We start from the raw sequence: 27,468 nt of genomic DNA on the forward strand, positions 1-27,468 counted from the left end.
CAGCATCCTGTTTTCAAAACCTGTATAGAAAGGGCACCGTAAATATGTAGTTGTTGTTAATTATACCTCAATAAAGCTGGAGGAAAGGCCTCAGTAGAGTGTCCGTGCACTCGCTCGGAGGGCCGGGGCGAATTCAGAGCCACGGGTGAAGGTGCGAGTTGGGCCCCGGTCCCGGCGCTCGTCCTGCACCGGGAGCGGCAACACCTGGGCGGCATCGGCCCGCAGAATGAGGTCAGGGCCTAACGCTCGGGAGTAGCACCTTCATCCGCAAAATGAGGATAATTCCCATACGAAGGATCCGTAGAATGTAGAGACGAGGTAGAAGAAAGAGCTAAATGTATAAGGTAGACCAGAGGCGTCTGGAAACACAAAACAGTCGGAACTCATTACACTGTTTATTTTCTTCGCCAGTTACGTAGCTGCCACCTAGCTCATACCTGAAGCCACAGCCCTGCTGCGCCCAACCCGTAGGGACCCGCAGTTGCCAAGGCGACACTGGCGGGCCGAGCGCCCGCCGTTTCCACCCCCATGTCGTCACCGCGCGCGACAGTGCAGTCCCGCCTGCCGGCGCCAGCCATTGGCTAGCCGTGCGGGTCTCACTATCCTCACTCCATCCACGGAGCCAATGGAAGGGCCCGCCAGGGATCTACTCTCTCTGGTCACACAACGCAGGCGAACGCACAGACCAATCACTGCGCAGAGAAGGCGGGGCGGAGTCCTCGCTGCCCAATCACGGCAGGAGGGACCGGGGCCGAGGCAGGTTGCAGGGTCGCAGTACCTGGCCAAACGCGGGTGACTGGGGCTTGTAGTCAGCTTGTGACCGGCCAGGTGAAGGGAGCGTCCAGCGACTGGTGAGCGAGGAAGGGGGAGCGGTTCCGCGGCTCCGCGAGGTCCTGCGCTGCGGGAGCGAGGCGTGGACGCGCACGCGGGTGGGACGCGGAACCTGAAGGGGGCGGGCGGGGACTTTAGCGGGATGCGGGGGTGGGGAGGGTGAGTGCTGCGCAGGAAGGAAGCGGTGCGTGTGGAGTGAGGTTCTTAAGTGGTGGGACCCGGCTAGGGCGTGTTTCTTGCTCGGTAGAAAGTGTGCTGTCTTCAGGAGACGGGACGTGGATGACAGTCACTGAGCAGGGTGATAGGGTGTACAAAGAGGTCCACAAGGAAGACGAGGTGTGGGGTTGGGAGGGGCGTCCGAAAGGAGGTTGCTGAAGGATGAATAGGAGTCGGGTGGGAGGACATCGCCGGCTAGGAACGATGTTTCCGTGGGCAGAGGAATGGAGCGGGAGTGTGGAGTGTAGATCCCGAGCAAACGACGGGTGCAGGAAGACTGCCTGGCAGGGCTCCTGTGCATTGCAGAGGGCTTGGTCTTTGGCCGCAGGAAAGGCATTCCCTTGAAATCGGAGTGTTTTAAGGAGTTTATGATTTTTTTTTTTACTTAATTAAATCATAGCTGTGTACATGAATGCGATCATGGGGCACCCTACACAGGTAAGAGTTTATGATGTTTACGTGTATCCTGGCGTTGTGACTTGCAGGTAGGGTTTAAGAAAGACGAGCTCGGAGGCAAGGCAGCAGGTGTTTAGTTGGGTTAGTGTGTGAAGACTTAGATCAAGACAGCAGGGAGGGGGAGACTTAGAACATTCTGAGTGAGGTGACTAAGTAGGTGATGCTGCAGTTCACCCAGGTAGGCGTTAAAGGTGGAGAGTATCTGGGGCAGAGTTCGTGAGGCGCAGTTGCTGAACTTTTGGACACGTCGAGTTTGCTATGCCTCTAGCCTGTCTAATTGGATTTGGCTGGTAGGCTTTTGGATAATCACATCCTGGAGTTCAAGGGAGAGGGTTAGAGATAGAGACGGTGGGCATCACTGTTTTAAAACAGAAAATAGAGCATCCAGGGCAATCTGAAATAGTTAGAAGGGAGTAAGGGAGGCTTCACTGGGAAGGTTTCCAGTCTCAGATGTCAAATCTGTCTTTCTCAAAAGCTGTACCACAGACACAATGAACTGGGAAGTGCTGTATTCTTTCTCATCTCCTGGTCCAGTCTTTGGATATGCTGTTCCCTCTCCTCAAAACATCTCCCTTAACCCTGTCCCCCAGCCCACCTTATAGCCTTCACCTTTCCGTCCTGTTCCAAGGCATGGTTTAGATGGTGTCTTTCTCTAGAAGCTTATAGTACTCTGTATCTTTCTCCGTTTATTCCTACCACATAATTTTATGATGCTTTGAATACTTCTTGGTATCCTCAAGAGATTTTGTTTTATGAAGTCAGGTGAGGGCAGCAGCTAGTGTTTAAGACTGCCCATGCTGAGCACAAATTAACTTTGTCAGAGAGTCCTCAGAACCAAGGAAGGGGGATATCTCCTCTGGAAAGAGAGAATCTTCAAGATTGGTCAACTAAAATAACTCCAAAGAATGTTGGATTTAGCAGGTAGTAGTTCCTTAGTGATTTTAGTAAGAGTAAGTTCAGTGCAGTGATGACAGAAGAAAGCAGACTGCAGTTGCTAGAAAGTAAATGGGAAAGAAAAAATGACAATTTATGTAGAGTACTCTTTTTAGGAGGCTTGGATAAACTATAACAGTTATTTTCCTCATACTGTAATATTTGTGGTATGCTTTATTACTTTTGATTACAGTATGGTTTAATGGATGAACACATGGGCTCTCCCACCTAGCATTTGTGTGGCTTTGGAAAATGTCAGGTTTTCATCTGTAATAACATGGGAATAATAAAAGTACCTACCTTATGACAGGGTAGTCAAGATTGAAGTTAAAATGTAGCGTGCATGCAGCCAGCTTAGAACTCAGTTTCTGGTATGTAGAAAGTGTCCAGTAGTTGTCGTCTGCTTGTAGCTATGAGGTGCCAGGTCCTGTGCTGAGCACTTCACTGGCATTATCATTTGTACTCACTGCAAGAACTATTGTTCCTATCTACTCTTGCAGTTGATAAAACTGCCTCCCAGAGAGCTTGTGTAATTTGTTCAAGGTCACACAGCTAGTGAGTGGTGTTGGTTCAATATTGTCAAATTTGGTAATCACCTCAAGAAAAACAAGGATTGGAATGTCTGATTTTGCAACTTAGAAGATCAGTGAAGACATCTTGGTGGGGGGTTGTGAACAGTGCAGGGAGTGACACGTGTAGGGTTAAGTTGATTGGTTCAAAGAGAGAAATGAGACAGCGGTGTCTGAGAGATGCTGGAGGTTGGAAGTGTTGAGTATGTTTTCAGACTTGAGCGAATGTACTCAGAGAAGAGGAAGGGATGGAAGAGGAGAAAGGATAAGTGATGGGACAATTCCTTTTTTTTTTTTGTAGAGACAGAGTCTCACTGTACTGCCCTCGGGTAAAGTGCCATGGTGTCACACGGCTCACAGCAACCTCCAGCTCTTGGGCTTATGCGATTCTCTTGCCTCAGCCTCCCGAGCAGCTGGGACCACAGGCGCCCGCCACAACGCCCGGCTATTTTTTTGTTGCAGTTTGGCCGGGGCTGGGTTTGAACCCGCCACCCTCGGCATATGGGGCCGGCGCCCTACTCACTGAGCCACAGGCGCCGCCCGGGACAATTCCTTTTTTAAAATTGTTTTGATAATTAAAAAAAAAATCAAGAGTATTGCAGGGGCTACACACATTTTGTATACATAATTTGCTTTTGTACATTTTAAGTCAAAAGTTATGCGTGTCCTTCACCCAGAATGTGTGCATTGTACCAGTTAGTTGTGAATTTGCCCAGCTCTTCCAACCGCTTGCCACCTACTTGATTTCACTGAGTTTTATGTCCGTGCTGTCATTGTGTCAGTCCACTAGTTCCAGTCAGTAGTGAGTACGTGTGGTGTTTATTTTTCTGTTTTTGCCATACTTCACTTACAAGATTGGTTTCCAGTTCATCCAGATTGTTACGACAGGTACTAGCTCACCGTTTTTTGTTGTTGTTGTTGGTTTATGGCTGAGTAGTAGTCTGTGGTACATTTTCCACATTTTGTTAATTAGCAATGGACAGTTTTTGATGAGGTAAGAGAAGAACTCAGGGGGACTAGTCGGTCTTAGAAGAGAGGATGAATGAGTAAAGAGAATTGTGAAGTTGGAAAGGCATGGCTGGAACCCTGCAGTCCCTGCTGTAGGTCACTGGAGAATGAGAAGGACAGAAGAATAAGAATGGGGAGTGAATTCCAAGGCTTGAAGAAGTTGGCTGAGCTTCTCAATATCTCCTGTGTAGATGGGATAAAAGGTCAGTTTGGGGAATGGGGAGCATTTGAAACAGTATTATTTTTTATTTTTGAGACAGAGCCTCAAGCTGTCACTCTGGTTAGAGTGCTGTGGCATCACAGCTCACAGCATCCTCCAACTCCTGGGCTCAAGGATTCTCTTGCCTCAGCCTCCCAAGTAAATGGGACTACAGGTGCCCGCCACAACTATTTTTTGGTTCTAGTTGTTATTGTTGCTTGGCAGGCCCAGGCTGGATTTGAACCCACCTGCTCTGGTGTATGTGGCTGCTTGAGCTACAGGTGCCGAGCCCATTGGAAACATTATTAAGACCGCTTCTTGAGGATATAGATTATCTGTTTTTGAGTGGTCCATCATAACTCAAAAATGAGAAACAGGAGTGAATATTTCTAGGAAAGTGACACTCTTAGTTTCCTTTTTTTGTTTTTGATTAGTAACCTTATTAGGCTTATTTATTTATTATATAAGTGGAACATGCTTACTAAATTTTAAGTTGTACAGGGCGCATAAAGTGGAAAGTAAGATTTTCCTCCTCTCTCATGTAACACTCCCCCAATCTCCTTTCCTAGAGGTCGCCACTCTAAATTTCTTGAACGTTTTCTGTGTGTGTGTTTCTGTATGGACATTGAAAGGTGTATCCTTTTTACAGAAACGTAAAGGAGGCTCTTGTACACATGCGTGCAAAATTCCGTAACTTGTTATTTGGATTAACACTATCTTAAGACATCTTTTCTAAGGAGAACGCATTGATCTTACTCATTCTTTTTATGGCTACAGAATTGTCTATGGAAGAAATTAACAGAATTCATATAACTTATCTCATTGATGGATTATTTATGTTTTGTTTTCATTTTTTGGTCTTTGTTTTTGCTATCATAAACAGTGCTTTCTGCTATCTTAGCACATCTGTCCCTTGAATAAGGAAATTGAAGAATGGATTCATTTTGAATTGTGGTAGATGATGATAATTTTTCTCAGCTGAAAAAACTGATTTATTACTCCACCAACAATATATAATCATGCATACTTCCTCACATCCTTACCAGCACTCAGCACTATTAAATATTTAAAGATTTACCTTTCAGGCAAAAAGTATCTGTTTTAGGGTATGTTTCTTCACGTGAGTGAAATTAAGCTTCTTATTTGTTTAGTGATCATTTATCTTTATTTCTCTTTGAACTGCTTGTGGATGACCTTTGTCATTTTTCTCTTGGATTTTTAGTCTTTTTCTAAGGCACACTTTTTAGCCCTTTGTTATATAAAATGTTGGAAGTATTTCTCCCAGTTCGTCATTTTATGTTTGACCTTGTTTATGACTGTCTTTTTATTCCCTGCTCGGAAAGTATTTAATTTTTATGTAGTCATATTTGACAGGCTTTTTCTCTATAGGTTGTTTTGGTTGTAAGTACACTTTTTTTTTTTGAGACAGAGTCTCATTGTGTCACCCTCTGTAGAGTGCAGTGATATCACAAATCACAGGAACCTCAAACTTGGGCTTAAGTGCTCTCTTGCCTCAGCCTCCCACGTAGCTGGGACTACAGGTACCTGCCACAATGCCTGGCTATCTTTTTGTTGCAGTTGTCATTGTTGTTTAGCTGGCCCAGGCCGGGTTCGAACCCACCAGCCTCGGTGCATGTGGCTGATGCCATAACCACCGTGCTACGGGCGCCAAGCCTGTAAGTACACTTTTAAACCCAACTATTCATTTAAATGAGGAGCTTTTCTATGGAGACCACTCTGAATCTTTAAAGATAGTTCAGAATTTCTTTTCCACTATTGTTCTTTCAGATAATTGATCTGAAAAATAACGTAGTTTTTAAAGGATTATATACAAACCGAGATGAGGATGCTATCCAGTAGATTTTTTTTTAATCATGTAGAACCTGAAAAATTGGTACTCCCTATTGTTAAAATGATCAGAAGATGCATTTTAAAAACTATTTTGGAAGCTCATCATTTAGCTTATTTATTTATTTATTTATTTATTTTACAGAATTACAAGGCTGTCTGCAGAGATCTGAAAAATGGCAGCAAATGAAAGTGTCAGCATCTTTAGCTCGGCTTCCTTGGCGGTGGAGTATGTAGATTCCCTTTTACCTGACAACCCCTTGCAAGAGCCTTTTAAAAATGCTTGGAATTATATGCTGGATAATTACACAAAGTTCCAGATTGCAACGTGGGGATCTCTCATAGTTCATGAAGTCCTTTATTTCTTGTTTTGTGTACCTGGATTTTTATTTCAATTTATTCCTTACATGAAGAAGTATAAAATTCAGAAGGTGAGTATGAGGCACTGGAAATGGATGTTATCATTTGTGTTGTTGAAGATTTTGAAAGTAAATATAGCTTTATTTTGAGAGACTTTAAATCAGTGATGTCCAATAGAAATACAAAATGCCACATATACGTGTATAATTTTAAATTTTCTAGTAGAATACATAGAAAAGGTAAAAAGAAATGGGAAAATTAGTTTTCATAAGTTTATTAACTCAGTAAATGTAAATTGTTATTTCAATTAGTAATCAAAATAAAAAATGCTTAATGAGATATTTTCTATTCTTATTTTAATAATAAGACTTCACAACCTGGTGTGTATTTTACCTTATTTTTAGCACATTTCATTCTGGACTGATCATATGTCAAGTGTCCAGTAGAAACATGTGCCGGCTTCTCCTGTACTAAGCTGCACTGTCGCCAATCATTAGTGCTAATATTTCAAGAATAGGGCTGTAAGTAGATGTAGTGTTTATTGAATTTGGGTTTATAAATTCGAAGTTTTAAAGTAGCTGGAAAGGACGGTATGTTGATCTGTGGGTATTATTTTGCAATTTACCCTAGCCTCAGATGTTCCAACAAATCTAGTGAAGGTTAATATGCTAAGACCTTAATCAAGATTTTTTCCCCTCAATATATGGTGGGTTCTGTAGCATTCATAGCATCCCAAAGGAAGAGACGATGCTCCTGGTATCTAAGTATCTCCTTCTCTGCACTCAGTGTCCCTGGAGAACCCACTGTGCACGGGACAGGGTGGACTCTGCTACCATGTGGGCTGTGAGCTGGGCACAATTCCCAGGAGGAATCTGGAGTAGCTTATTAGAGAGAGAGGTGATTTATCAGCCCTAGGTAACCCATGATAGTTCCTAATGTTTACTTTCCTAAAAAGTTATGCCAAACTAAAACTCAAGGGTAAACAGTCTCAGGAAAGTAGACATTTTGAGAGTGCTCACCTGTGGAAGGTAAATGACATTCACTCAGCACAGTTGGCCGTCTGCAGCCATAGGTTCCACATCCCTGAGTTCAATCTTCTGTAGATTGAAAATACCCAGGACAAAAAACTGCGTGTGTCCTGAGCAGGTACAGACTTTTTTTCTTACCATTCTCTAAACAATACAGTATAGCAATTGGTTATGTAAGTAATTATAAGTAATTGTAAGTGATCTAGAGATGATTTAATGTCCATATAAGGGTGTTTGTAGGTTATATGCAAATGCTGTGTTATTTTATATCAGGGACTTGAGCACCCTTGGTTTTTGGTATTTGTGAAAAGTCCTGGAACCAATCCCCTTAGGTACTGAGGGACGACTGTACGCTATGTGGGTGGCCGGCGTACACATACTCACTCACTCATCAGTCTGTCAGGTTCCAGTGAGCCCCACGATCACAAGCATCCACATTAATCCTTTCTGGGAATAACACAGTCACTGAGGACTCCAGGCTAAAGGAGGGAAGAGCTCGGACAAAAGGGGAGGGAATAAGAAGGGATATGACCCAAAGGAGAATATCGCGTTACCCTCAACTAAGGCTACAAGTTCCAAAGTGCATTCTGTAAAAGCTCCCGCTTTGAAAGGCAGAATTCCATTTGAATGTGTAAGTTTTTAGATTGATTCTGGCTGCTGTATTAAAGTAGATCCTGCAAGGTCTATTTTACCCACTGAGTTATTTATAAAGCTGATTCATTGTATGGCTGGCCAGGAAAAGGCATTCTAATTGACTCGTTGGATTTTTTTTTTTTTTGAGACAGGGTCCCACTCTGTCTCCCAGGCTGGAGTGCTACTTTTTTTTTAGTTTTGTAGAGGCAGGGTCTCACTGTTGTCCAGGCTGATCTCAAACTCCTGCCCTCAAGCAGTCCTCCCACTTTGGCTTCCCAAAGCACTGGGATTGTGGGTGTGAGCCACTGAGGCCAGACTGTAACTGGTCAGAGGTGAAGAGATGAAGAGATTTTTCTGTTAGGACATATAAGCAACTTTAAAAGGAAATGGGGTGAAAGAAAGAACAAGCAGTCATCTAGTTGGTCACAACTAGTTGTTTCTGAACAGGCTGAAAGGCTGGGTGGTATAACTGCCAACTCTGCTCAGCCGTCCGCACTCCGGTGTCATAACCATTATAGTTTGAGCTTTTTTGATAAAAAAAAAATAAATTGTGATGTCAAATTAGTACAAGTTTTCGAAATTTAAAGGGGTTTAAAAAAAAAAACCCAGATCAGTACAATTTAATTATAGGTTTATACATTTTGAAGGCAGATTCCCTGATTAACATCAAGGGTACTAGCAGAAATTCTTTATTTTATTTATTTATTTTTTTTTTTGAGACAGACTCACTCTGTGGCCCCAGGCTTTGAGTGCATCAGCCTAGCTCACAACAACCTCAGACTTCTGGGTTAAAGTGATCTTCCTGCCTCAGCCTCCTGAGTAGCTGGGACTACAGGCTCCTGCCACAATGCTTAGCTAAATTTTCTATTTTCAGTAGAGACGGGGCCTTGCTCTTGTCTAGGCTGGTCTCGAACTCCTGACCTCCCACTTTGGCCTCCCAGAGTGCTCTCCTGGCCATGGAAATTCTAAAATAAAATATTTAAGAATTATATTTAATATTACGATAATTTTTTTTTAATTTTTAAATTGTCTCCCCCCAAAGAAACAGCTGTTGGTAGTGATGAAATAGTGCAAAAGATGTTCTGCTTTCAAATGGTATAAACAACTTGAGAGTTAACACACACTTGAAAAAGTAAAGTAGATGTTGCAGGACCAGCCTCCCTGCCCCCCCCCCAAAAAAACTCAACAGTTTAACAATTCTCCAAAAATCTTACTCAAAGCTGTATGTATGTTATTTCTGAAGTCTGTGGCTCTTCCACCTATAAAGGTACAAAGAAGTAAACTGTGATGAACTTTGATACTGCACTAGGCATACTTTTTTTTTTAATGTCTTTTAATATGTATTGTGAACAGTATAATGTACAGTGTTATTAGTTACAGTTGATTAAACTTGGTAATTTCTGTAGCTCCATAGGTATCAGATTCTGGCTAGAAAATTAAAAGTCTGTTAAGCATAGTTTGTGTAGGAAATAGGACCATTGCCAACCCAGGCCCAAGTCTCCAACTTATTTTGTCCCTGATCACAGACTGGAGGTGTGGTGGAGTGGAGTCAGATAGTGCTCAGAGTAGAAACACAAAGACAGTTTTAAGTTACCTGAACATTTTATTATTCAGGACACTGGCTGGACATAGCAAGTTAGTGGAGCCCTGGTGTTAGGGCCCAGGTCTCTGGACTGATTCTCAGTCAGTGCTTCTCCTATTTTTGTCAAGAAGATAACTCTCTTTTCTTTAAATTTTTTTTTTTTTTTTGGAGACAGTGTCTCACTTCTTTGCCCTAAATAGAGTGCCATGGCATCGCAGCTCACAGCAACCTCAAACTGTTGGGCACAAGCGATCCTCTTGCCTCAGCCTCCCAAGTAGCTGGGACTACAGGCGCCCGCCACAAAGACTGGCTTTTTTTTTATTAAATCATAGCTGTGTACATTAATGCAATGTGCTGGTTTTATATACAATTTGAAATATTTTCATCAAACATAGGTTAACATAGCCTTCACAGCATTTTCTTAGTTACTGTGTTAAGACATTTGTATTCTACATTTAGTAAATTTCACGTGTACCCTTGTAAGATGCAAGGTAGATGTAGTTCCACCAATCACCCTCCCTCTACCCATCTTCCCCCTTCTGCTCCCCTCTCTCTCAGCTTTCCCCATATTCTTGGGCTATAATTGGGTTATAGCTTTCATATGAATGCTATAACTTGGTTTCATAGTAGGGCTGAGTACATTGGATACTTTTTTCTTCCATTCTTGAGATACTTTGCTAAGAAGAATATGTTCCAGCTCCATCCAGGTAAACATGAAAGAGGTAAAGTCTCCATCTTTCTTTAAGGCTGCATAATATTCCATGGTGTACATATACAACAATTTATTAATCCATTCTTGGGTCTATGGGCACTTGGCCTACAGACATATGAAAAACTTATCCTTAATCATCAGAGAAATGCAAATCAAAACTACTTTGAGATATCTAACTCCAGTAAGATTAGCCCACATCACAAAATCTCAAAACAAGAGATGTGGTGTGGATGTGGAGAAAAGGGAACACTTCTACACTGCTGGTGGGAATGCAAACTAATATGTTCCTTTTGCAAAGATGTATGGAGAACACTTAGGGATCTAAAAATAGACCTGCCATTCCATCCTATAATTCCTCTACTAGGTATATATCCAGTAGACCAAAAATCACATTGTAACAAAGATATTTGTACCAGAATGTTTATTGCAGCCCATTTCATAATTGCTAAGTCATGGAAGAAGCCCGGCTGTTTTTTAGAGATAGAGTCGCGCTCTTGCTCAGGCAATCCACCTGCGCCTCAGCCTCCCAGAGTGCGGGGATTACAGGTGTGAGCCACTGCATCGGGCCAAGGATATAACTCTTGAAGAATTTCAAGTAGGGAACTGGATCTGGAGACCTAGATTTTAGCCCAGGTTCTGCTATTCACTGCGTGTGCCATCAGAGGGTAGATTGTTTTGGCCTCTTGGCTTCTGCTGATGAGCAACTGTTCTCATACTTTGAAGATTGTGGTTCAGTTAAAAGAGTTTTGTGGGCAGACTTCTGAATTTTTAAGTAATGGCTTTTAAAGCAATAACTAGCATTATCACCATCATTTTGTAAAACTTAAATCATTTTTTCTTGTGTAAGTTCAGCCCTTTAACTTGAATGACTCAGGTTTTTCCGTGATGGCTTGCTAAGCAAATCAGTGTCCTGATGCGTTTTCATGAACACTCCGTTGTATTGATTTCATTCTTCTCTTGACTTGCATCTGTGAACTGACATTATCAGAAAGCATCTCCATGGTTCTCAGCTCAGAGACTGTATAATTCTATCATTATCTGTAAACAGTAATGCACTTATTTCTTGGAATGAGTACCTGGGAGCATTGGTTTACCTGTGTAATAAAGGCTTCTAATGCTACTTGTATAACTTCTTCAACAATTAGAGACACCCAACTATAATCTTAAAGTTAACACATTTCCTCTTCTCCAAAACTTCTGGTAAAAAAGTGAATGATCTGACAGCAAAGACTATAGAGTTTTCTTTCTATAGTTTCTCATTGGTTTATTTGAGAGTACTATGGTTGGGTGTGTCTGATAACACTTTTTTTCACCCGTTTAAAGTAGTGATAATAGTTGTAAGAAAATTAGAAGGCAAGGATTCCTGAGTCTTAATTACTAAAACATAAAATTAACATTAGAATTAAGGTCCAACGTAAACATTAGAGAAAAAATTAGGAATTCACTTCTAGCTAGTAAACTAAATTACACTAGCAGAGGCTAATATTAAATACTATATTTTTTTCTTCATAGGATAAACCAGAAACATTGGAAAGCCAGTGGAAGTGCTTTAAAGTACTTCTTTTTAATCACTTTTGTATCCAGCTGCCTTTGATTTGTGGAACCTATTATTTTACAGAGTATTTCGATATTCCTTATGATTGGGAAAGAATGCCGAGATGGTATGTAGATTAAAATTTGATGTTTGTATTCAATCATGGTTTATTATCCAATAAAATTATGCTTAATATTTATCTTTTTTCTTCATTTGGTTAATATTTGTTCTAAACTTTGGAAGTAAATAAGTAGTAGAAAAGTAAACCATAGTAGAAACTTAAAATGTTCGTATTTTCATATCTTTATTTTAATATAATATTTTATTAGAAGGTAAGTTTCTAACATCATAAGTTTCCATAATATCTTTTATGTGATTATATACAGATATCCATTCTTATACTAAGAAAAAAATATATTTTATTTAAAGTCTAAAATGAATGAAAAATATGAGAATAGTTGAGGTTTATAAAAATCAAGTCCATATAAACATATATATACGTACACACACGTACACACAGAGGGACGCGGGTCATTTAATGTCTGGTCCAAAAGGGATACCTTCTGAGAAGCGCATGGTGAAGTGACTTTGCCACCGTGTCCACCGTGTAAACATCATGGCGTGTACTTACGCAAACCCAGATGATGCAGCCTGCGGCTCAGTAATACCTGTAGTGTATAAAGGTATTTTTTTTTTTTTTGGTTGCAGTTTGACCTGGGGCCGGGTTTGAACCCGCCACCTTTGGTATATGGGGCCGGCACCTTACCGACTGAGCCACAGGTGCCGCCCACCTGTACAGTGTATTACTGAACTGAATACTACAGGCACTTGTGGTGCAATGATAGTTTTCGTATATAAATCTAGACAAGGTACCGTAAAAATACAGTACTGCTGTCTTGAAACCTCTGTCACAGAAGCCTGTCATTGGCTGAGGTGTCGTTATGTGGCACATGATGTCGTATACATTTTGCTTTATGGATACAAACTTTATTATACTGTATTTATTTTATTATAAGCAATTGACCTGAGTGCAAATATTTGCATTCAAATAGTAATTGAATTCAGTTGCCTGTACCAGATAACACACGGGCCTGAATACAGATATACTAACATACAGACATAGTCTGTGAGTATTCAACATATAAAAGAGCTTCTGTGTAGTGCCTCTGTATATAAATTGTTTTTGACCCATTGCACTTATTCATAAATTGTATCTTCTGCTGGAAAAAAATGTCATTTTGCTATTATTAATCTTAGTTTATCCTTCCTCAATATTTTCCTTGAAGTTTTAGATTGTGTTTCTTAATTCTGATTTTATACCAGTGGATTTTTGTCAAAATGAAATAGAACTGGTATAATAGTCAGTCTCTTTATTTTATTTTAGTTTTTTTTGAGAGAGAATCTCACTTTATCGCCCTCAGTAAAGTGCTGTGGTGTCACAGCTCACAGCAACCTCAGACTTTAGGGCTCAAGCGATTCTCTTGCCTCAGCCTCCCAAGTAGGTGGACTACAGGCGCCCTCCACAACACCTGGCTATTTTTAGAGATGTGGTCTCGCTGTGGCTCAGGCTGGTCTCAAACCTGTGAGCTCAGGCATCCACCCGCCTCGGCCTCCCAAATGCTGGGATTACAGGTGTGAGCCACTGTGCCCACCCTAGTCAGTCTCTTTAATCGTATATCAGGTTATATTATTAAGCTGTTCCCAGCAGTTTTGAGAATTTGTTGATCAGTATATACAATTAGATCAAGTTGGTATTTGGTTTCAAGTATTGTCTCCAACAGTGATCTTAAGTCTGTATGGTTTAAAAAAAAATATTTCATACACATTACAATATTTCTCTTGAAGGTGTATGCTTTTGGCAAGATGCTTTGGCTGTGCTGTCATTGAGGATACTTGGCACTATTTTGTACACAGACTCTTGCACCACAAAAGAATATACAAGTATATTCATAAAGTTCATCATGAGTTTCAGGTATGTTAGAAATAGATTTAATAATTCTTTTCTATTAGAAGCAAAATATCTATTTTTATTTCCTGAACATTTAAAATTGTCAGTGATGTTTTTATTTGTTTTTCCTTTGGAAGGATTAAGAACTTAACACACACTTGAACACACAGATACAACCCATTTATACAGTGTTTTTGTAGTCTTTAAATTTCATGGTAAATTGAGACCTGAAAAGAAAAAATATTATGTGCGATCTGTTTGTGGCCAGAGTGTTACATCAGCACAGTTAGGGACCTGGCAGTTTCATAATGGCTGAGGTAATGTTAGGGTCATTTAAGTGAGACCCCCAAACAATAAACCTTTAACATTTATTTATTTTTTATTTTATTATTATCTTTTTTTTTTGTAGAGACAGAGTCTCACTTTATTGCCCTGTGGTACATTTAATTTCAATTTGTCATTGCCTGAGAAGTAAAATAAGGTGCTATCCACTGATTTTTTTTTTTTTTTTTTTTTTGGTAGAGACAGAGTCTCACTTTATTGCCCTGGGTAAAGTACTGTGGCATCACACAGCTCACAGCAACCTCCAACTCCTGGGCCTAGGCGATTCTCTTGCCTCAGCCTCCCAAGTAGCTGGGACTACAGGTGCCCGCCACAACGCCCGGCTATTTATTCGTTGCAGTTTAGCCGGAGCCGGGTTTGAACCCACCACCCTTGGTATATGGGGCCAGCGCCCTACCCACCGAGCCACAGGCGCCGCCCTAAACCTTTAATATTTAAACTTATTAGTTTTATCACATTGCTAACTCCCACAGAAGGTGATTTTTAGAAGAACTGCTTTGATGTAGCTTTGTCAAATGGGCTATCAGTATATTCTGTGCTGATTGTGATTGCATGATCTGCTAAATCAAGCATACTATTCTTGATAAAACAGGTATAAATGTATAAATAAAAATTACAGTTCAATATAATTATTTAATACCTTTATCTTAAACCATCAAAGACATGTTCATAACATTTTATGTCCTTAGACCTGCTAAGGTTTAGTAGGTACAAAAAGAGATTTTTATTGAGAATTACTATTATTTATATATGATTAGATACTTTGTTACATAAACAGCATAACTGCAGGCTAGGAATTCAGGTAAGAGCTATTGTTACAGTCTTGGGTCCAAATACTACAGAGCAGCAAGCTGGCAGCTCAGGCAGGGCTGCTATGTTGCAATTTTGAAACCTCAGCCCTTAAGGCCTTTAACTGATGGGTTGAAGTCCACCTTCCTTAGTTTGAAATCTTAACCACATGTAAAAAATACCTTCACAGCAACATCTAGACTGGTGTTTGACCAAACAGCTGGTTCTATAGCCCAGCCTAGCTGACAGGTAAAATTAACCATTACAATATGTTAAGGAATTTTTATTTATTGTTTTAGGCTCCATTTGGAATGGAAGCTGAATATGCACATCCTTTGGAAACCCTGATTCTTGGAACTGGATTTTTCATTGGAATTGTGCTTTTGTGTGATCACGTGATTCTTCTCTGGGCCTGGGTGACCATTCGTTTGTTAGAGACCATTGATGTCCATAGGTGAGTGATGGTTTCTGTTTAGGTATGAGGTATAAAGCAACTTTATTTTGATGGTTCATAAGATTAACTGTATTTCTAAGTAGACCAATAGTAGACGTCAATGTTTTTAATGTTATTATTTTTAAAAAACCAGGAGAATATAATAATTAGATTAAAAATCTGATCTCTGCTGTTATTATTTTCATAGTGATAATGTGTTACTTGGACAAGTAAAATAAATATTTAGGACCAACAATTCTTTTGTTTTTCTAAACCTAACTGACATTTGAAGAAACAATGAAACATTCAGACTTCATGACTGTTTTTTTTTTTTTTTAGAGACAGAGTCTCCCTTATCGCCCAGGGTAGCGTGACTGCTTTTAGTCTTTGCTGTCCAGCACTGATGAAAGCACTTATGAGATGAATGCTCTGCTCGTAATATGTATATATTTCAGATTCTTCCTTTGTGTTCATTGGAAGACGTTCTGTGGTCACTTACTTATAATGAATGCCTTCTTAAATGCTTATTCTAATTTATATTATTTTAAAATTATATATTCATTATATTTTGACTTGGGCCATATAACTATACCTGTGAATGTAGAATATTAAATTCTAAGAACTGAACAACTAAAATGGCAAAATTAATGTTTCTGGTCCTAGGCAGAGAATATTCTTCTATAGAAAAAGAGAACTTGTACCCGATATCCTGTTCATTCTTTCTTTCCTTCCATTGTTTTTTCTCCCTTCCCCCTGCTTCAGACTAGCATAACTGTGGGTATCTGATTTTAGATTTGAAATAAAGGAAGATATTGTAAATGGGACTCTTTTTTGAAATCATTTGTTTTCCCAACTCTAGAAAAGCAGCTTGGTATTTTGATTGTGGTACATTTAATTTCAATTTGTCATTGCCTGAGAAGTAAAATAAGGTGGTATACACTGATTCTGAGGTTTTGAATGCTTGATACTAATTTCCTGTAACTTTCTAAAAGATATATTTAGTACTGTGGACTTTATAAGTGTTATAGACTGTGGTGGCAAAGCTCCTCTAAAACTTAAAAATAATTCTTGAAAATCTGTGATATAAAGATGCATTACTATAGCCACTCTTTCATCCCTTGATGAAATATTTTCAAGGTTTTTTTTTAATTTTCCAAAAGCAGTTTCTAGAATATGCATTTTCCTGTAAAGTTTTTACCTTTTATAAACATTTCAGAAACAAAGTGATTTAGGCAAAGTCAAGTATTATTTTAATTAGTTAATAAGCACATGGTTCTTAAAAATGTCAATTATTGAAGATGTATCTATTTCCTTAGTAATCTCTATTATTTTTATTTCAGTGGTTATGATATTCCTCTCAACCCTTTGAATCTCATCCCCTTCTATGCCGGCTCTCGGCACCACGATTTCCACCACATGAACTTCCTTGGGAACTATGCATCAACGTTCACCTGGTGGGACAGAATTTTTGGAACAGATTCTCAGTTTCATGCCTATTATGAAAAGATGAAGAAGTCTGAGAAAAAGACTGAATAGATTATCTCATGTAAATCTTCCAGAAGAAAAACATTTTCCCTAAATGAAGCTGGTAGCTCACATTGCACCTGGGGAGCAGAAATTTGCACGCGTCACAGCTACTAAGTGATGGAAAGAACATTAACAACCTGTAATTATCTTCTTACTGGGACCTTTTTCTACTTTACATACAAGTTCTGTGTTTGTAGAAATAAATATATATTTAAGTAAGGTTTTCATGAAGATTTAAAGGCCAGTTTGCTAAGCTTACAAAAAGGATTTTAAATAATGAAAAAAGTATTCTGTGTTTTTCCCCCACTAATACCATAGGACTAAAGTTGACATTAGGCTTTAAATCTTTTGGATATATACTGGTAATTTTGGCATCATATTTAACTTTAAAAATATTTTTAAGAATTTGCCTAAAGATCAAAATATCGTGGGATGAACCACATTGGTAGATACAGTGACTAGAGCTGCCAAGTCAGGAGTAGCCAGCACCAGGAACTTCCACGCTTGTCTGGAGATGACCATTTGGGGTGATTTTGTCCTTCTTTGAAGAATCCTTTTTGACTGCATTCAGCAGAAAGTATTTCTTAATTGATGACAGTGGAATATTTTAGTCTGGAGGTTTTTCCAACTTACTTGAATTTTTTTAAAAATTAAGGAGCATTATCTCTGCTATTTACCCTTTCATTTTTGTACATCAAATTTCCATTTACTTAAATCTGTATCTTGAAACTCTGTGAATTGACATGCTGTTTTGCACTTTGAGCTATTGAAATAAATGTGATTTTTGTCTGATTTGCTGGTTTCCAACTGTCACCTTTTATTTTTAAAAAGAAAAAGTATAGAAATCATTAAATTATTGAGTTTCATAATAAAGGAATAATTGTATTTTTTAAGCACTTCATTTGCTAACCTATTCCTTGACAGTTTCAACATACATTTATCAGGCTTATATATTGTGGGACATTCTACTGACCTAGTAAAATGGCAGATATTGAAATAGCTATTTGCTTTGCTTAGGAAATATATATTTTCTATACAGATAAAAGAACAGAGCTAAAGTTTTTAGAACTATATAATCTCAAGTCTCTGGATAATAACTCATTTAAAAGTTGATTCTTTTACATGTGGAAATGACTATTTTTTAAACTATGGAGTCATTTTCTGGTAAATTATTCCCCCCCCTCCTTTTTTGGAAACCCACACAGTAAAGACGTCCAATTAAAGGATTCATCAAGTTACAACTCAACATCTTTGCCAGTCCATGTTTTATAATTTGTATGTGGTTCAAAGACCCCCCCCTCCCTGTCCGTGTGTGTGCGTGTGTGTAAATTTCTTAGATTTTAATTCTCAAACAGTTTTATGGCTGTGCTTGAACTTGTGCTGTCTACTGCACATAGAGCTACCATATGATCCAGCAATCCCACTACTAGGAATTTATCCAAATAAAATGAAATCAGTGTACTGCACCCCACGTTTGTTAGAGCACTATTCATTTACAATTGCTAATATACGGAATCAAGTGTCCAACAACAGATAAATGGGCAAAGAAAATACGATACCTATTACACAATAGCTACTGATCAGCCATAAAAAAGAATGAGATCCTGTCACTTGCAGCAAGCTGGATGGACCTGGAGGGCATTTTGTTAAGTTAAATGAGGCAGGAACAGTTAAACACTGCATGCTCTCAACCACACATGGAAGCTAACATGGATCTCTAAGAAGTAAAAAGTAGAACAGAAGATACTAGAGGCTGTGAAGGGGAGGCAGGGAGAGATCTGTTAAAGAATATATAATAAAATGACGAGTAGATAGTAGGAATAAACTCTAGTGTTCTATGCCACTGAGGGTGACTGTTGAATATTTCCCACACAATGATCAATGAGATAAATATGGTAATCACCCTGATCTCATCACTATACCTGACAAGTCAAAACTTCACTAGGATTAGGGAAATCGTGTGCTTTTATCTTCCACCTTTCACTCTCTAATCCTCAAGGAATGCCCAGCGTCTCATAAGCAGGAAAAAGTTCCCTTCAGCACTTGGGAGCGTGACACCTGCTGCGAGGACCGCATGCTCCAGCTCACTCTCATCCTAGCTGGCATTCTCAGCGCCTCCAGGGCGCCCTGAGTCATGCTGTGTTTAACGTGCTCCCAGGTCGTCTCTGAAAAATGCCATCTTCATTACTTATTAGATGAGAGACTTGAGAGCACAGCACCAATCTTCAGCGCTCACTGCACTGGAGACTTACACTTCGATAAAAATTCCAGGCAATACTTCAAAGAGTGCTGAGAAGGCAGTGGCTCGGAAGGGCTGAGACTCAGATATGCAGGCACGTCAGTACAGAACAGGCTTTAAGATAACTTACCAGCCAAACCTGTCTTTTAAACTTAACCTGAATGAAGCTTCCATTTTATCTACTAGCACTTGACAATGAGAAAAATAAATATGAAGACATCATCCAAGTATCTCATTCTCCAAAAAAATAAGTGACTGGAGATACTCTTTGTTCCTTGGATTATATGTTTGAGATTTTGCCAAAATAGTAGTTTAAAAGTTGATAGTTAACACTGTAATTAAAAAATGACTAGTAGAGTATGCTTAGAATTCTAGTGACAACATCAACCACTGTGTTGCTCTTTCCTACATATTTGGCTAAAGAAATTTAGACCTTTGGACAAGACTGGTTTTGTGAATATTTAATAGAAGAGTCTTACCCAACTCTCAATTCTTATGCTCTTACATAAAACCCAGGGCTTGAAAACTCCACCTTTAACTACTGCACCGCCATAGACGGAGAGTACCCGTGTACCTATGCTATTGGGCTGGTAAGGAAAATAAAAAAGTAAAAAAGAAGAGTGAGCATCTTGTCTGTCAGGGTTTACCTTCTAATCTCTTCTTGCAAAAGAGGAGAATTCTTCAGCCAGCATTCAGAGGAATGCCCTTGGTCCTGTGAGTGCTCTTCCTGGCAGTTGACTGTCGAATACTGACATCCCCGCATAAAATCCCCAGAGGGCCCTGGTGAAACGTCTTTAGGGTACATGCCTAGAGGTCTCTTGAGTTCTCAAAGTCTTTTTTTTTTTTGCAGTTTTTGGTCGGGGCTGGGTTTGAACCTGCCACCTCCTCCAGCATATGGGGCCAGCGCCCTACTCCTTTGAGCCACAGGCGCCGCCCAGTTCTCAAAGTCTAAAGCAAGAAGATGTAAGTGGCTGGAACCCACTATATGGAATATTACCTTCAAACTATCAAAAAAATAAACGGCGGCTCCACCCAGGGCACACACGCAGGCTGATTAAGGAAGTGCTCACCGAGAAACGCGAGACAGAGAGCAGGACAGTGGACAGCCGGCCACAGGAGCTACTCACGGGGGGCTGAGCCTGCTGCAGGGGCGGCGGCAGGAGACACAGCGCACAGGCCTGGGCCGCGTCTGTAGTCACGAAACCTTTGCGTTGTGAAGCCCTCTGCTACCGGGCATTGGTTCACTCCTGGAAAGCCTTTCCTCCCGCCTGCATCGAAAGCCACCTCCTCGTCTCTGAATGAAAACAGTGGCATTCACAGGGCGCTTTGTGAGGACCGAGCACAGTGCTGGGTGACAAACGCCAGCGTCTGTTTAAACTCCGCGCCTTCCCTGCACGCCACCCAAGCCGCCTTCTCTCTGGGCTTTCCTCCCGGCCTTGTACGGGCCCCGCTCCTCTCCCACCCCTCAGCCTGCGCCAGCGGCACGCGCGAGGCCCCGGCTCCTCTCTGCCTCCTCGGCCCGCGCCCCTGGCAGCCGCGGGGCCACCTGTTTTTAGCTAAAGGCGTCCACTTCGCGCCATTTTGCCCGCAGCTCCCCCCAGCGGCGGCCCGGGATCTGCCCGCTCCGCGCTGTCTCGTGTGCGTCCTTCGCGCGCCCGTAGCGCGCGGTCAGTGGCGCCGGATGGAGACATCGCTGGGCGGCGCCTGTGGCTCAGTGAGTGGGGCGCTGGCCCCATAGACCGAGGGTGGCGGGTTCAAACCCAGCCCCGGCTGAACTGCAACCAAAAAAATAGCCGGGCGTTGTGGCGGGCGCCCGTAGTCCCAGCTGCTCTGGAGGCTGAGGCAGGAGAATCGCGAAAGCCCAAGAGCTGGAGGTGGCTGTGAGCCCTGTGACATCATGGCACTCTACCGAGAGTGGTAAAGTGAGACTCTGTCTCTACAAAAAAAAAAAAAAAAAAAAAAATTTAATAAAAAAGAAAGAGGGAGGCCAGGCGCGGAGGCTCGCGCCTGTGAGCCCAGCGCAGTGGGAGGCCGAGGGGCGGATTTTTGGAGCCCAGGAGTTGGAGACCAGTCTGAGCAAGAGCGAGATTCCGTCTCCACCAAAAATAGAGAAACTGAGGCACGAAGATCGCTCGAGCCCGCGTTGGAGATCGCTGTGCGCTGTGAGGATGGCACAGCGCTGTACCCCGGACGGCAGAGTGAGACTGTCTGGATACATAACCAAGTAAATAGAATTTAAAAAGAGGGAGAACATAGTAATGGTATCTTAGTAGAGGAGCAGCAACTAGCTGCTATCTTAATAACGAGCTCAGAAAGTTTTTTGCAACAACAGCAAGTGGTGAGGGAAGAAAGGGCAAGGAGCATCCTTGAAGGACCCGACCTCGCCAGACCCAGGCCAGGCTGCTGCTGCTCCGGTCTGAGTCCGGCCGCGCTCTGATGCTTTGGCATCTTAAATTTGGATTTCGTCGGAGCAGATTCTTGTGGATATGAGGTTCTTTGAGGGAAGAAGTGATATCTTAATGTGCCCTCATGTCCATGTAATGCAACAAAAGACGATGTCCGCTTAATAAAGAAAATTCAGTGTTTTGGCAAATTTCATTCAGACTTCTTGTATTCCATGACCGTCCTCTGAGCTTTGTTGGGCTATAAAATAATTCACCTGTAATAATGAAGTGTCATCGCGGTGTGGAGCGCTGGTTTTCAACCAGTGGGCCACACAATGTGCCTCGAAAAATTTTCAAAGATCATTAATTAAATTATTTTCAAAAGAAATTGAAAGCACAGTAAGCACATTCTTTTTTTTTTTTCCACTCTTTTTTTTGTTCTACATAATTTAAGTGTGCTGCGGAAGTTTAGCTACAGATTCAAGGGTGCCGTGAGATAAAAAAGATTGAAAAAGTCTGTTGTAGAGGAAGAAGGGAGAGGCACCTGTCAACCTGTCAGGGCAGGACTCTGAGCCCCTGCACACTTACAGGGAAGAGGTCTTCAAGTTGGAAAGGAAGCAAACTACACTGGTAAGAGGGGACTGAACCCCAAATCAGGGGAGGAAAGACTGAACGACAGGCTTCCTGCCTTTAAATAAACTTTGAAGTCTCCTCCTTCAGTTGTGTCAGGGAAAGAATTTGCAAATGTGAACGTAAAACCATGTTAAATAATCAGGCAGCAAGTACTCAGTCTTTTCAAACCTTGTGAGTCTTTTTTCTGTAGGTTGGGGTTCAGTTTCTTTAGAGAACTATCTTCCAATCTCTGTCAGAGTCGGTAGTTGGGAAAATTAACTGTGTGGGAAGGAGGCTGAGGACCCCACAGCCCAGTGGGTTCTCTTCCACAGAAACCCTCTGTTCTCAGCCACAGGAGCACCTGCCCTTCCCAGGGCCTCCTCAGGGGCCGGAGAGGAGCCCCCACCCTCTGCTGTTCTGTTTCTCCAGAGAATAAATCTGTCCCCTCTGGGGTGTAGCTCTACAGAGTTAGAGAAGGGACCTATGGCCTAAAGGCTTTGTAACGGAGTTCTGAATAGCAATTAAAAATGCTGGCTTTTAGTATTACTCAATACCATGGTATTTAATTTGTTTTTATTTTTAAAATTTTTTTAGAGACAGGGTCCTGCTCTGTCACTCAGGCTGGAGTGCAGTGGCCCAATCACCTCTCACTGCCACCTCAAACTCTTGGGCCCAAATGATCCTCCCACCTCAGCCTCCCAAGCAGCTGGGACTAAGTGTGTGCCACCAAACTTAGCTAATTTTTCTTTCTTTCCTTTTTTGGGGGGTTTCATTATGTTGCCCAGGCCAGCCTTCAACCCATGGCCTTATGTGATCCTCCTGCCTCAGCTTCCCAAAGTTCTGTGTTTACAGGCATGAGCTACTGTGCCCAGGCTGGTATTTAATTTTTAATCGAAGTACATCATGCAAACATACCAGAAAAGCACACACCTTGATAAATGATCCCAGCCATGTCATCACTACCCAGATCACATACTTGAGTACTTCCTTTATCAGTTGTCTACTTTTGACCAAAAAATAGTTAGATTCTTCCCTACTGGATCATCTTAATTCAAATTATCTTGACCAACAAGAGTTTCTAGTGTCGTGACTTAAGGCTTTGCCTGTAGCCTTGTCCTATGAAATGTTTTTATCACTGACTTAGATAAGGCCACTGACACCAAGCTTATCAAATTTATTACTGAGGCAGAGGAAAAAAGGAAGCTAACACTTTGTTCTACATGGCAGAATCAAGATCAATAAAATGTTTCCCTTGATTTAAAGTTCAGCTGCACAGATGGAAGAGGAGAGATACAGACCAGAATTAACAGCAATACATGGCCAAAAGCCTGGAGGATTTTAGTGGAATACAAGTGCAAGCTTCCCGAAGTTTAAGACAATCTTAAGCTACATTATTAGAAGTGTGCCTTAGTTTCAGAGAAGCAATGCTATCATTTTACTCTGCGTGTAAAGTTTGCTACATCATATCTTGATGAATATTCAAAAGAGAGTAATTAGGGATTGTTTAAGGTGTAATAATAATGACACAAAAATAATTTAAGAAAATACAGAGGGATAGTCTGGAGCAGCTCTGCCAAGTACTTTGGCCACCAGCCCATGTGGCCTCTGAGATCTTTGAGAGCGCAGGTTATAGAATATTTCCATAAAGTTCTATTAGACAGAAAAAGAGGACTAACTAGAAATGTCAAATACTTGAAATGATGTTATGTAAAAGATGGTAAGGCACTCTGTATTCCCCCAGAGGGCCAAACTTCATCAGAAAATAAAGTCGAGAGGGAGACAAGATGGCGGACTGAAGCCAGCTTTCAACAGAGGCTCCCGTCCAGAAGGAGAGTTAAGGGACAGGAATTTAGTAAGTATCCTGGTGGACTTGAGCCTCACCAAGAGAGAAGGTTGAAGAACGCACATCAACACCGCTGAGGCAAGTTTGGATCACAAGGACGCAAACAAAAGGTACAAAATCCACCACCAAGCGGACGGGAGTCCCCCTCCCCCATGAGACCGGCTCAAGAGCCCCACAATTAAACAAGCGGGCAGAAATTAAAGGCCCTCCCACTACACTCCACGGGAGAGACCTTCTAAACACTGGACCTACCTCCCCTACTGGGGTGCCGTGACGTTCTCCTGCCAGGCATAAAACTGAATAAAACTTTGGGAATCCTTTGCCGGCAACCCTCCCGGTGCTCCCCTCCCACCCACTGAGGTCTGGAGGCCTGTCCCCCAGGAGTTCGGATCCTTGGGTGATTTCTCAAGGGGAGTGGACAGTCCACGAGTTGTGACTGGTCAGCATTGACTCTGAGGCGCGTGAGTGAGGAGAGGGCACCGGGCTGAGGGGGAGTCATGCCTCACGGCACTTCCCTGCGGTGCAGTGCACCAACCCTCCCCGGGCAACATTAGGGGGCACAAGACTGAATAAGACTCTAGCCTCCCTGCTGAGAGCTGAGAGCCCCCACTCCCACTCAGGGTCTGAGGGCCTATCCCCCAGGAGTTCGGATCCTTGGGTGATTTCTCGAGGGGAGTGCACAGTGCCTGAGCTGCGTCAGGGCAGCGCTGACTCTGGGACACGTGAGCGAGGAGAGGGCACTCTGCTGAGGGGAAATCAAGCCTTGGCGGCACTTCCCTGCGGTGCAGTGCAGGAGCCCTCCCCGGGCCGTAGTGTTGCGTAAAACTGAATGAAACTCTAGCTTCCCCCCCCACTCCCAATCGGGGTCTGGGGGCCCATCCCCCAAGAGTTCTGATTCTTGGGGGATCTCTTGAGGGGTGTGGACCCAGCACAAACTGCGGCCGCTCAGTGCTAACTCTGGGGCGCGGGACAGAGGAGAAAAGGGTCGCCTGAGTGCCCACACCAGAGCAGCAGTTCCCTGGAGGTAGATCAACAGCCGTTTTTTCTTTAACGGCAGAACGCTCACTTCTGGATATTCTGAGGCCACACCCCCTGTCTCCCTGGGCAACCAGAGGAGGCCACCGGTGAGCGGGGGATTTCCTGACACGGCTCACAAACCCCGGAAGCTTCCAGGGTGGGGCCGACCCAGAGAGGTGTTTGGACGCAAATCTCCAGCAGCAAAGACGTTTGAACTCAAAACAGCCCGTCTTCTGTAGGCGATTTCGACAGGAACAGAGACAGAACCCCGTAAAGTTGTCTGTTCTGTTAGCAGCATCCATCAGGGACGGGGCTAAGCCTGAGTGAACACCTCCTTCCCATCACCTGCATCAAACACTCAAAGATGTCAGGCCCCATCGCCTCCTGTTAGATAGCGGCAGTCTGCGGGTACCTGGCAGACTTCCTTGTGATTCAGGCAGGTGCAAACCCCTGGAGTGTCTGTTCACTGCAGGCAACTGGGTTAGCCATCTGCAGAGATACCAGAGACTGGGTCCGACGGAGGGGCAAAGTGGGGAAGGAGACATCAACCTTCCTAGACTGCTCTGTTTGCTGGGTGGCTCCTCCTGACTCCACACTGCACTGGGGTGAGCCGTGTCAGAGGAGTCACCAGGCCCCTGTGATCCAGTTCCCAGAGACCTCTTGAACTCTCCCAACCGAGACAAGTGCCGATTGAGACAGTTGATTTGGACCTTTTGAACTGGGCTAATAGACTGAAGACTTTTCAGGTGGTGCCCTGGGTGTGAGATTGTAGGAAGGTTTGATTCTCCTTTTCCAACTGGGGCCAGAGGTGGGCAGGCGGGGTGACTTAATTGCTGATTTTTCCACACAGCTGAGACTTCAAGCCAGAGTAGAAGTTGCAATAGGATCGAACAGAAACCAGCTGAAAGCAAGACAGAACCACTTTGCTCCACCACACCAGACAGGGCCCCAGTTTCTCAGGGCACAACACTGTACGGGCCCTCGATAAAACCCCAGGGGAAAAACCAAAGGGAGTAAAATAACCATGGGGCGGAATCAGCGGAAAAACTCTGGTAACATGAATAACCAGAATAGATCAACCCCCCCAAGAAAAGATACGGCAGATGTGATTGAAGATCCCATTCATAAACAACTGGCTGAGATGTCAGAAATCGAATTCAGAATTTGGATTGCAGACAAGATTAATAAAATGGAATTAGGAATTCGAGGAGAAATTCAAAAATTGTCTCAAGAATTTAACGAATTTAAAGACAAAACCACCAAAGACTTAGACACACTGAAGCAAGAACTTACAGCCCTCAAAGATATGAAAAATACAGTAGAATCCCTCAGTAACAGAATGGAGCAAGCAGAAGAAAGGATTTCTGACATTGAAGATAAAGTCTTCGAACGCTCCCAATCTCTCAAAGAGGAAGAGAAATGGAGAGCAAAAACGGATCACTCACTCAGAGAACTCTCAGATAATTCGAAAAAAAGCAACATAAGAATTATAGGAATTTCTGAGAACGATGAAGTGGCTGCTAAGGACACAGAGGCCCTTCTGCATGAAATTATGAAAGAAAATTTTCCAGACATGCCTAGAGAATCTGAAATTCAGATAGCAGACAGCTTCAGAACCCCAGCACGATTCAACCCCAATAAGTCATCCCCCAGACATATCATAATTAGCTTCACTAAAGTTAACATGAAAGAGAAGATTCTCAAAGCAGCCTGGTAAAAGAAAACTATAATGTACAAAGGTAAGAATATTAGAATAACTACAAATCTCTCTGCTGAAACTTTTCAAGCCAGAAGAGGCTGGTCATCAACTTTTAATCTCCTAAAGCAAAAAAACTTTCAACCCAGGATCTTGTATCCAGCTAAACTGAGTTTCATCTATGATGGAGAAATTAAATACTTCAATGACATTCATATGTTGAAAAAATTTGCCATAAGTAAACCAGCTCTTCAGGATGTTCTCAGACCTATCCTCCACAATGACCAACCCAATCCTATACCACAAAAGTAAACTCACTCAGAAACTTCGGATCAAACTCCAACTTCCACACTGGCGAAAGGATTAAAAATGTCCACTGGATCTTTGAAAAACTCGATACCCAAAATTCCACCAGACTTATCAATACTCTCCATCAATGTGAATGGCTTAAACTGTCCTCTAAAGAGGCATAGGTTAGCTGACTGGATACAAAAACTCAAGCCAGATATTTGTTGCATACAAGAGTCACATCTCAACTTAAAAGACAAATACAGACTCAGGGTGAAAGGATGGTCATCCATATTTCAGGCAAATGGTAATCAGAAAAAAGCAGGTGTTGCAATTTTATTTGCAGATACAGTAGGCTTTAAACCATCAAAAGTAAGGAAGGACAAGAATGGTCACTTCATATTTGTTAAGGGTAATACTCAATATGATGAGATCTCAATT

General features: G+C 42.0%; 1 protein-coding gene across 3 annotated transcripts; it reads left to right on the forward strand.

The window, feature by feature from the left end:
- Positions 1-722: 722 nt before the first annotated feature.
- Positions 723-17,740, forward strand: MSMO1 (methylsterol monooxygenase 1). 3 transcript variants are annotated; one of them, XM_053595039.1, is made up of 6 exons: positions 723-851; positions 6,206-6,491; positions 11,888-12,036; positions 13,755-13,881; positions 15,288-15,442; positions 16,762-17,740. In XM_053595039.1, the coding sequence occupies exons 2-6, from the start codon at positions 6,237-6,239 to the stop codon at positions 16,955-16,957; spliced, it is 882 nt and encodes a 293-aa protein (XP_053451014.1). In that variant the 5' UTR covers positions 723-851; positions 6,206-6,236; the 3' UTR covers positions 16,958-17,740. The 3 variants fall into 3 exon arrangements, with proteins under 3 accessions (XP_053451014.1, XP_053451015.1, XP_053451013.1); XM_053595040.1 differs by lacking the exon at positions 723-851 and adding an exon at positions 858-929; XM_053595038.1 differs by lacking the exon at positions 723-851 and adding an exon at positions 3,590-4,216.
- The last annotated feature ends 9,728 nt before the right edge of the window (positions 17,741-27,468 follow it).

The sequence above is a fragment of the Nycticebus coucang genome, chromosome 6, assembly GCF_027406575.1.
Source record: "Nycticebus coucang isolate mNycCou1 chromosome 6, mNycCou1.pri, whole genome shotgun sequence".
Lineage (NCBI taxonomy): Eukaryota > Metazoa > Chordata > Mammalia > Primates > Lorisidae > Nycticebus > Nycticebus coucang.

What these genes read in the sequence shown, in the direction of transcription:
- MSMO1 (XM_053595039.1), top strand. Translation starts at nt 6,237, where the DNA reads ATGGCAGCAAATGAAAGTGTCAGCATCTTTAGCTCGGCTTCCTTGGCG. An exon ending in AAGTTCATCATGAGTTTCAG is followed by an intron (nt 13,882 to 15,287) that starts GTATGTTAGAAA and finishes TTATTGTTTTAG; the next exon opens with GCTCCATTTGGAATGGAAGC. An exon ending in GAGACCATTGATGTCCATAG is followed by an intron (nt 15,443 to 16,761) that starts GTGAGTGATGGT and finishes TTTTTATTTCAG; the next exon opens with TGGTTATGATATTCCTCTCA.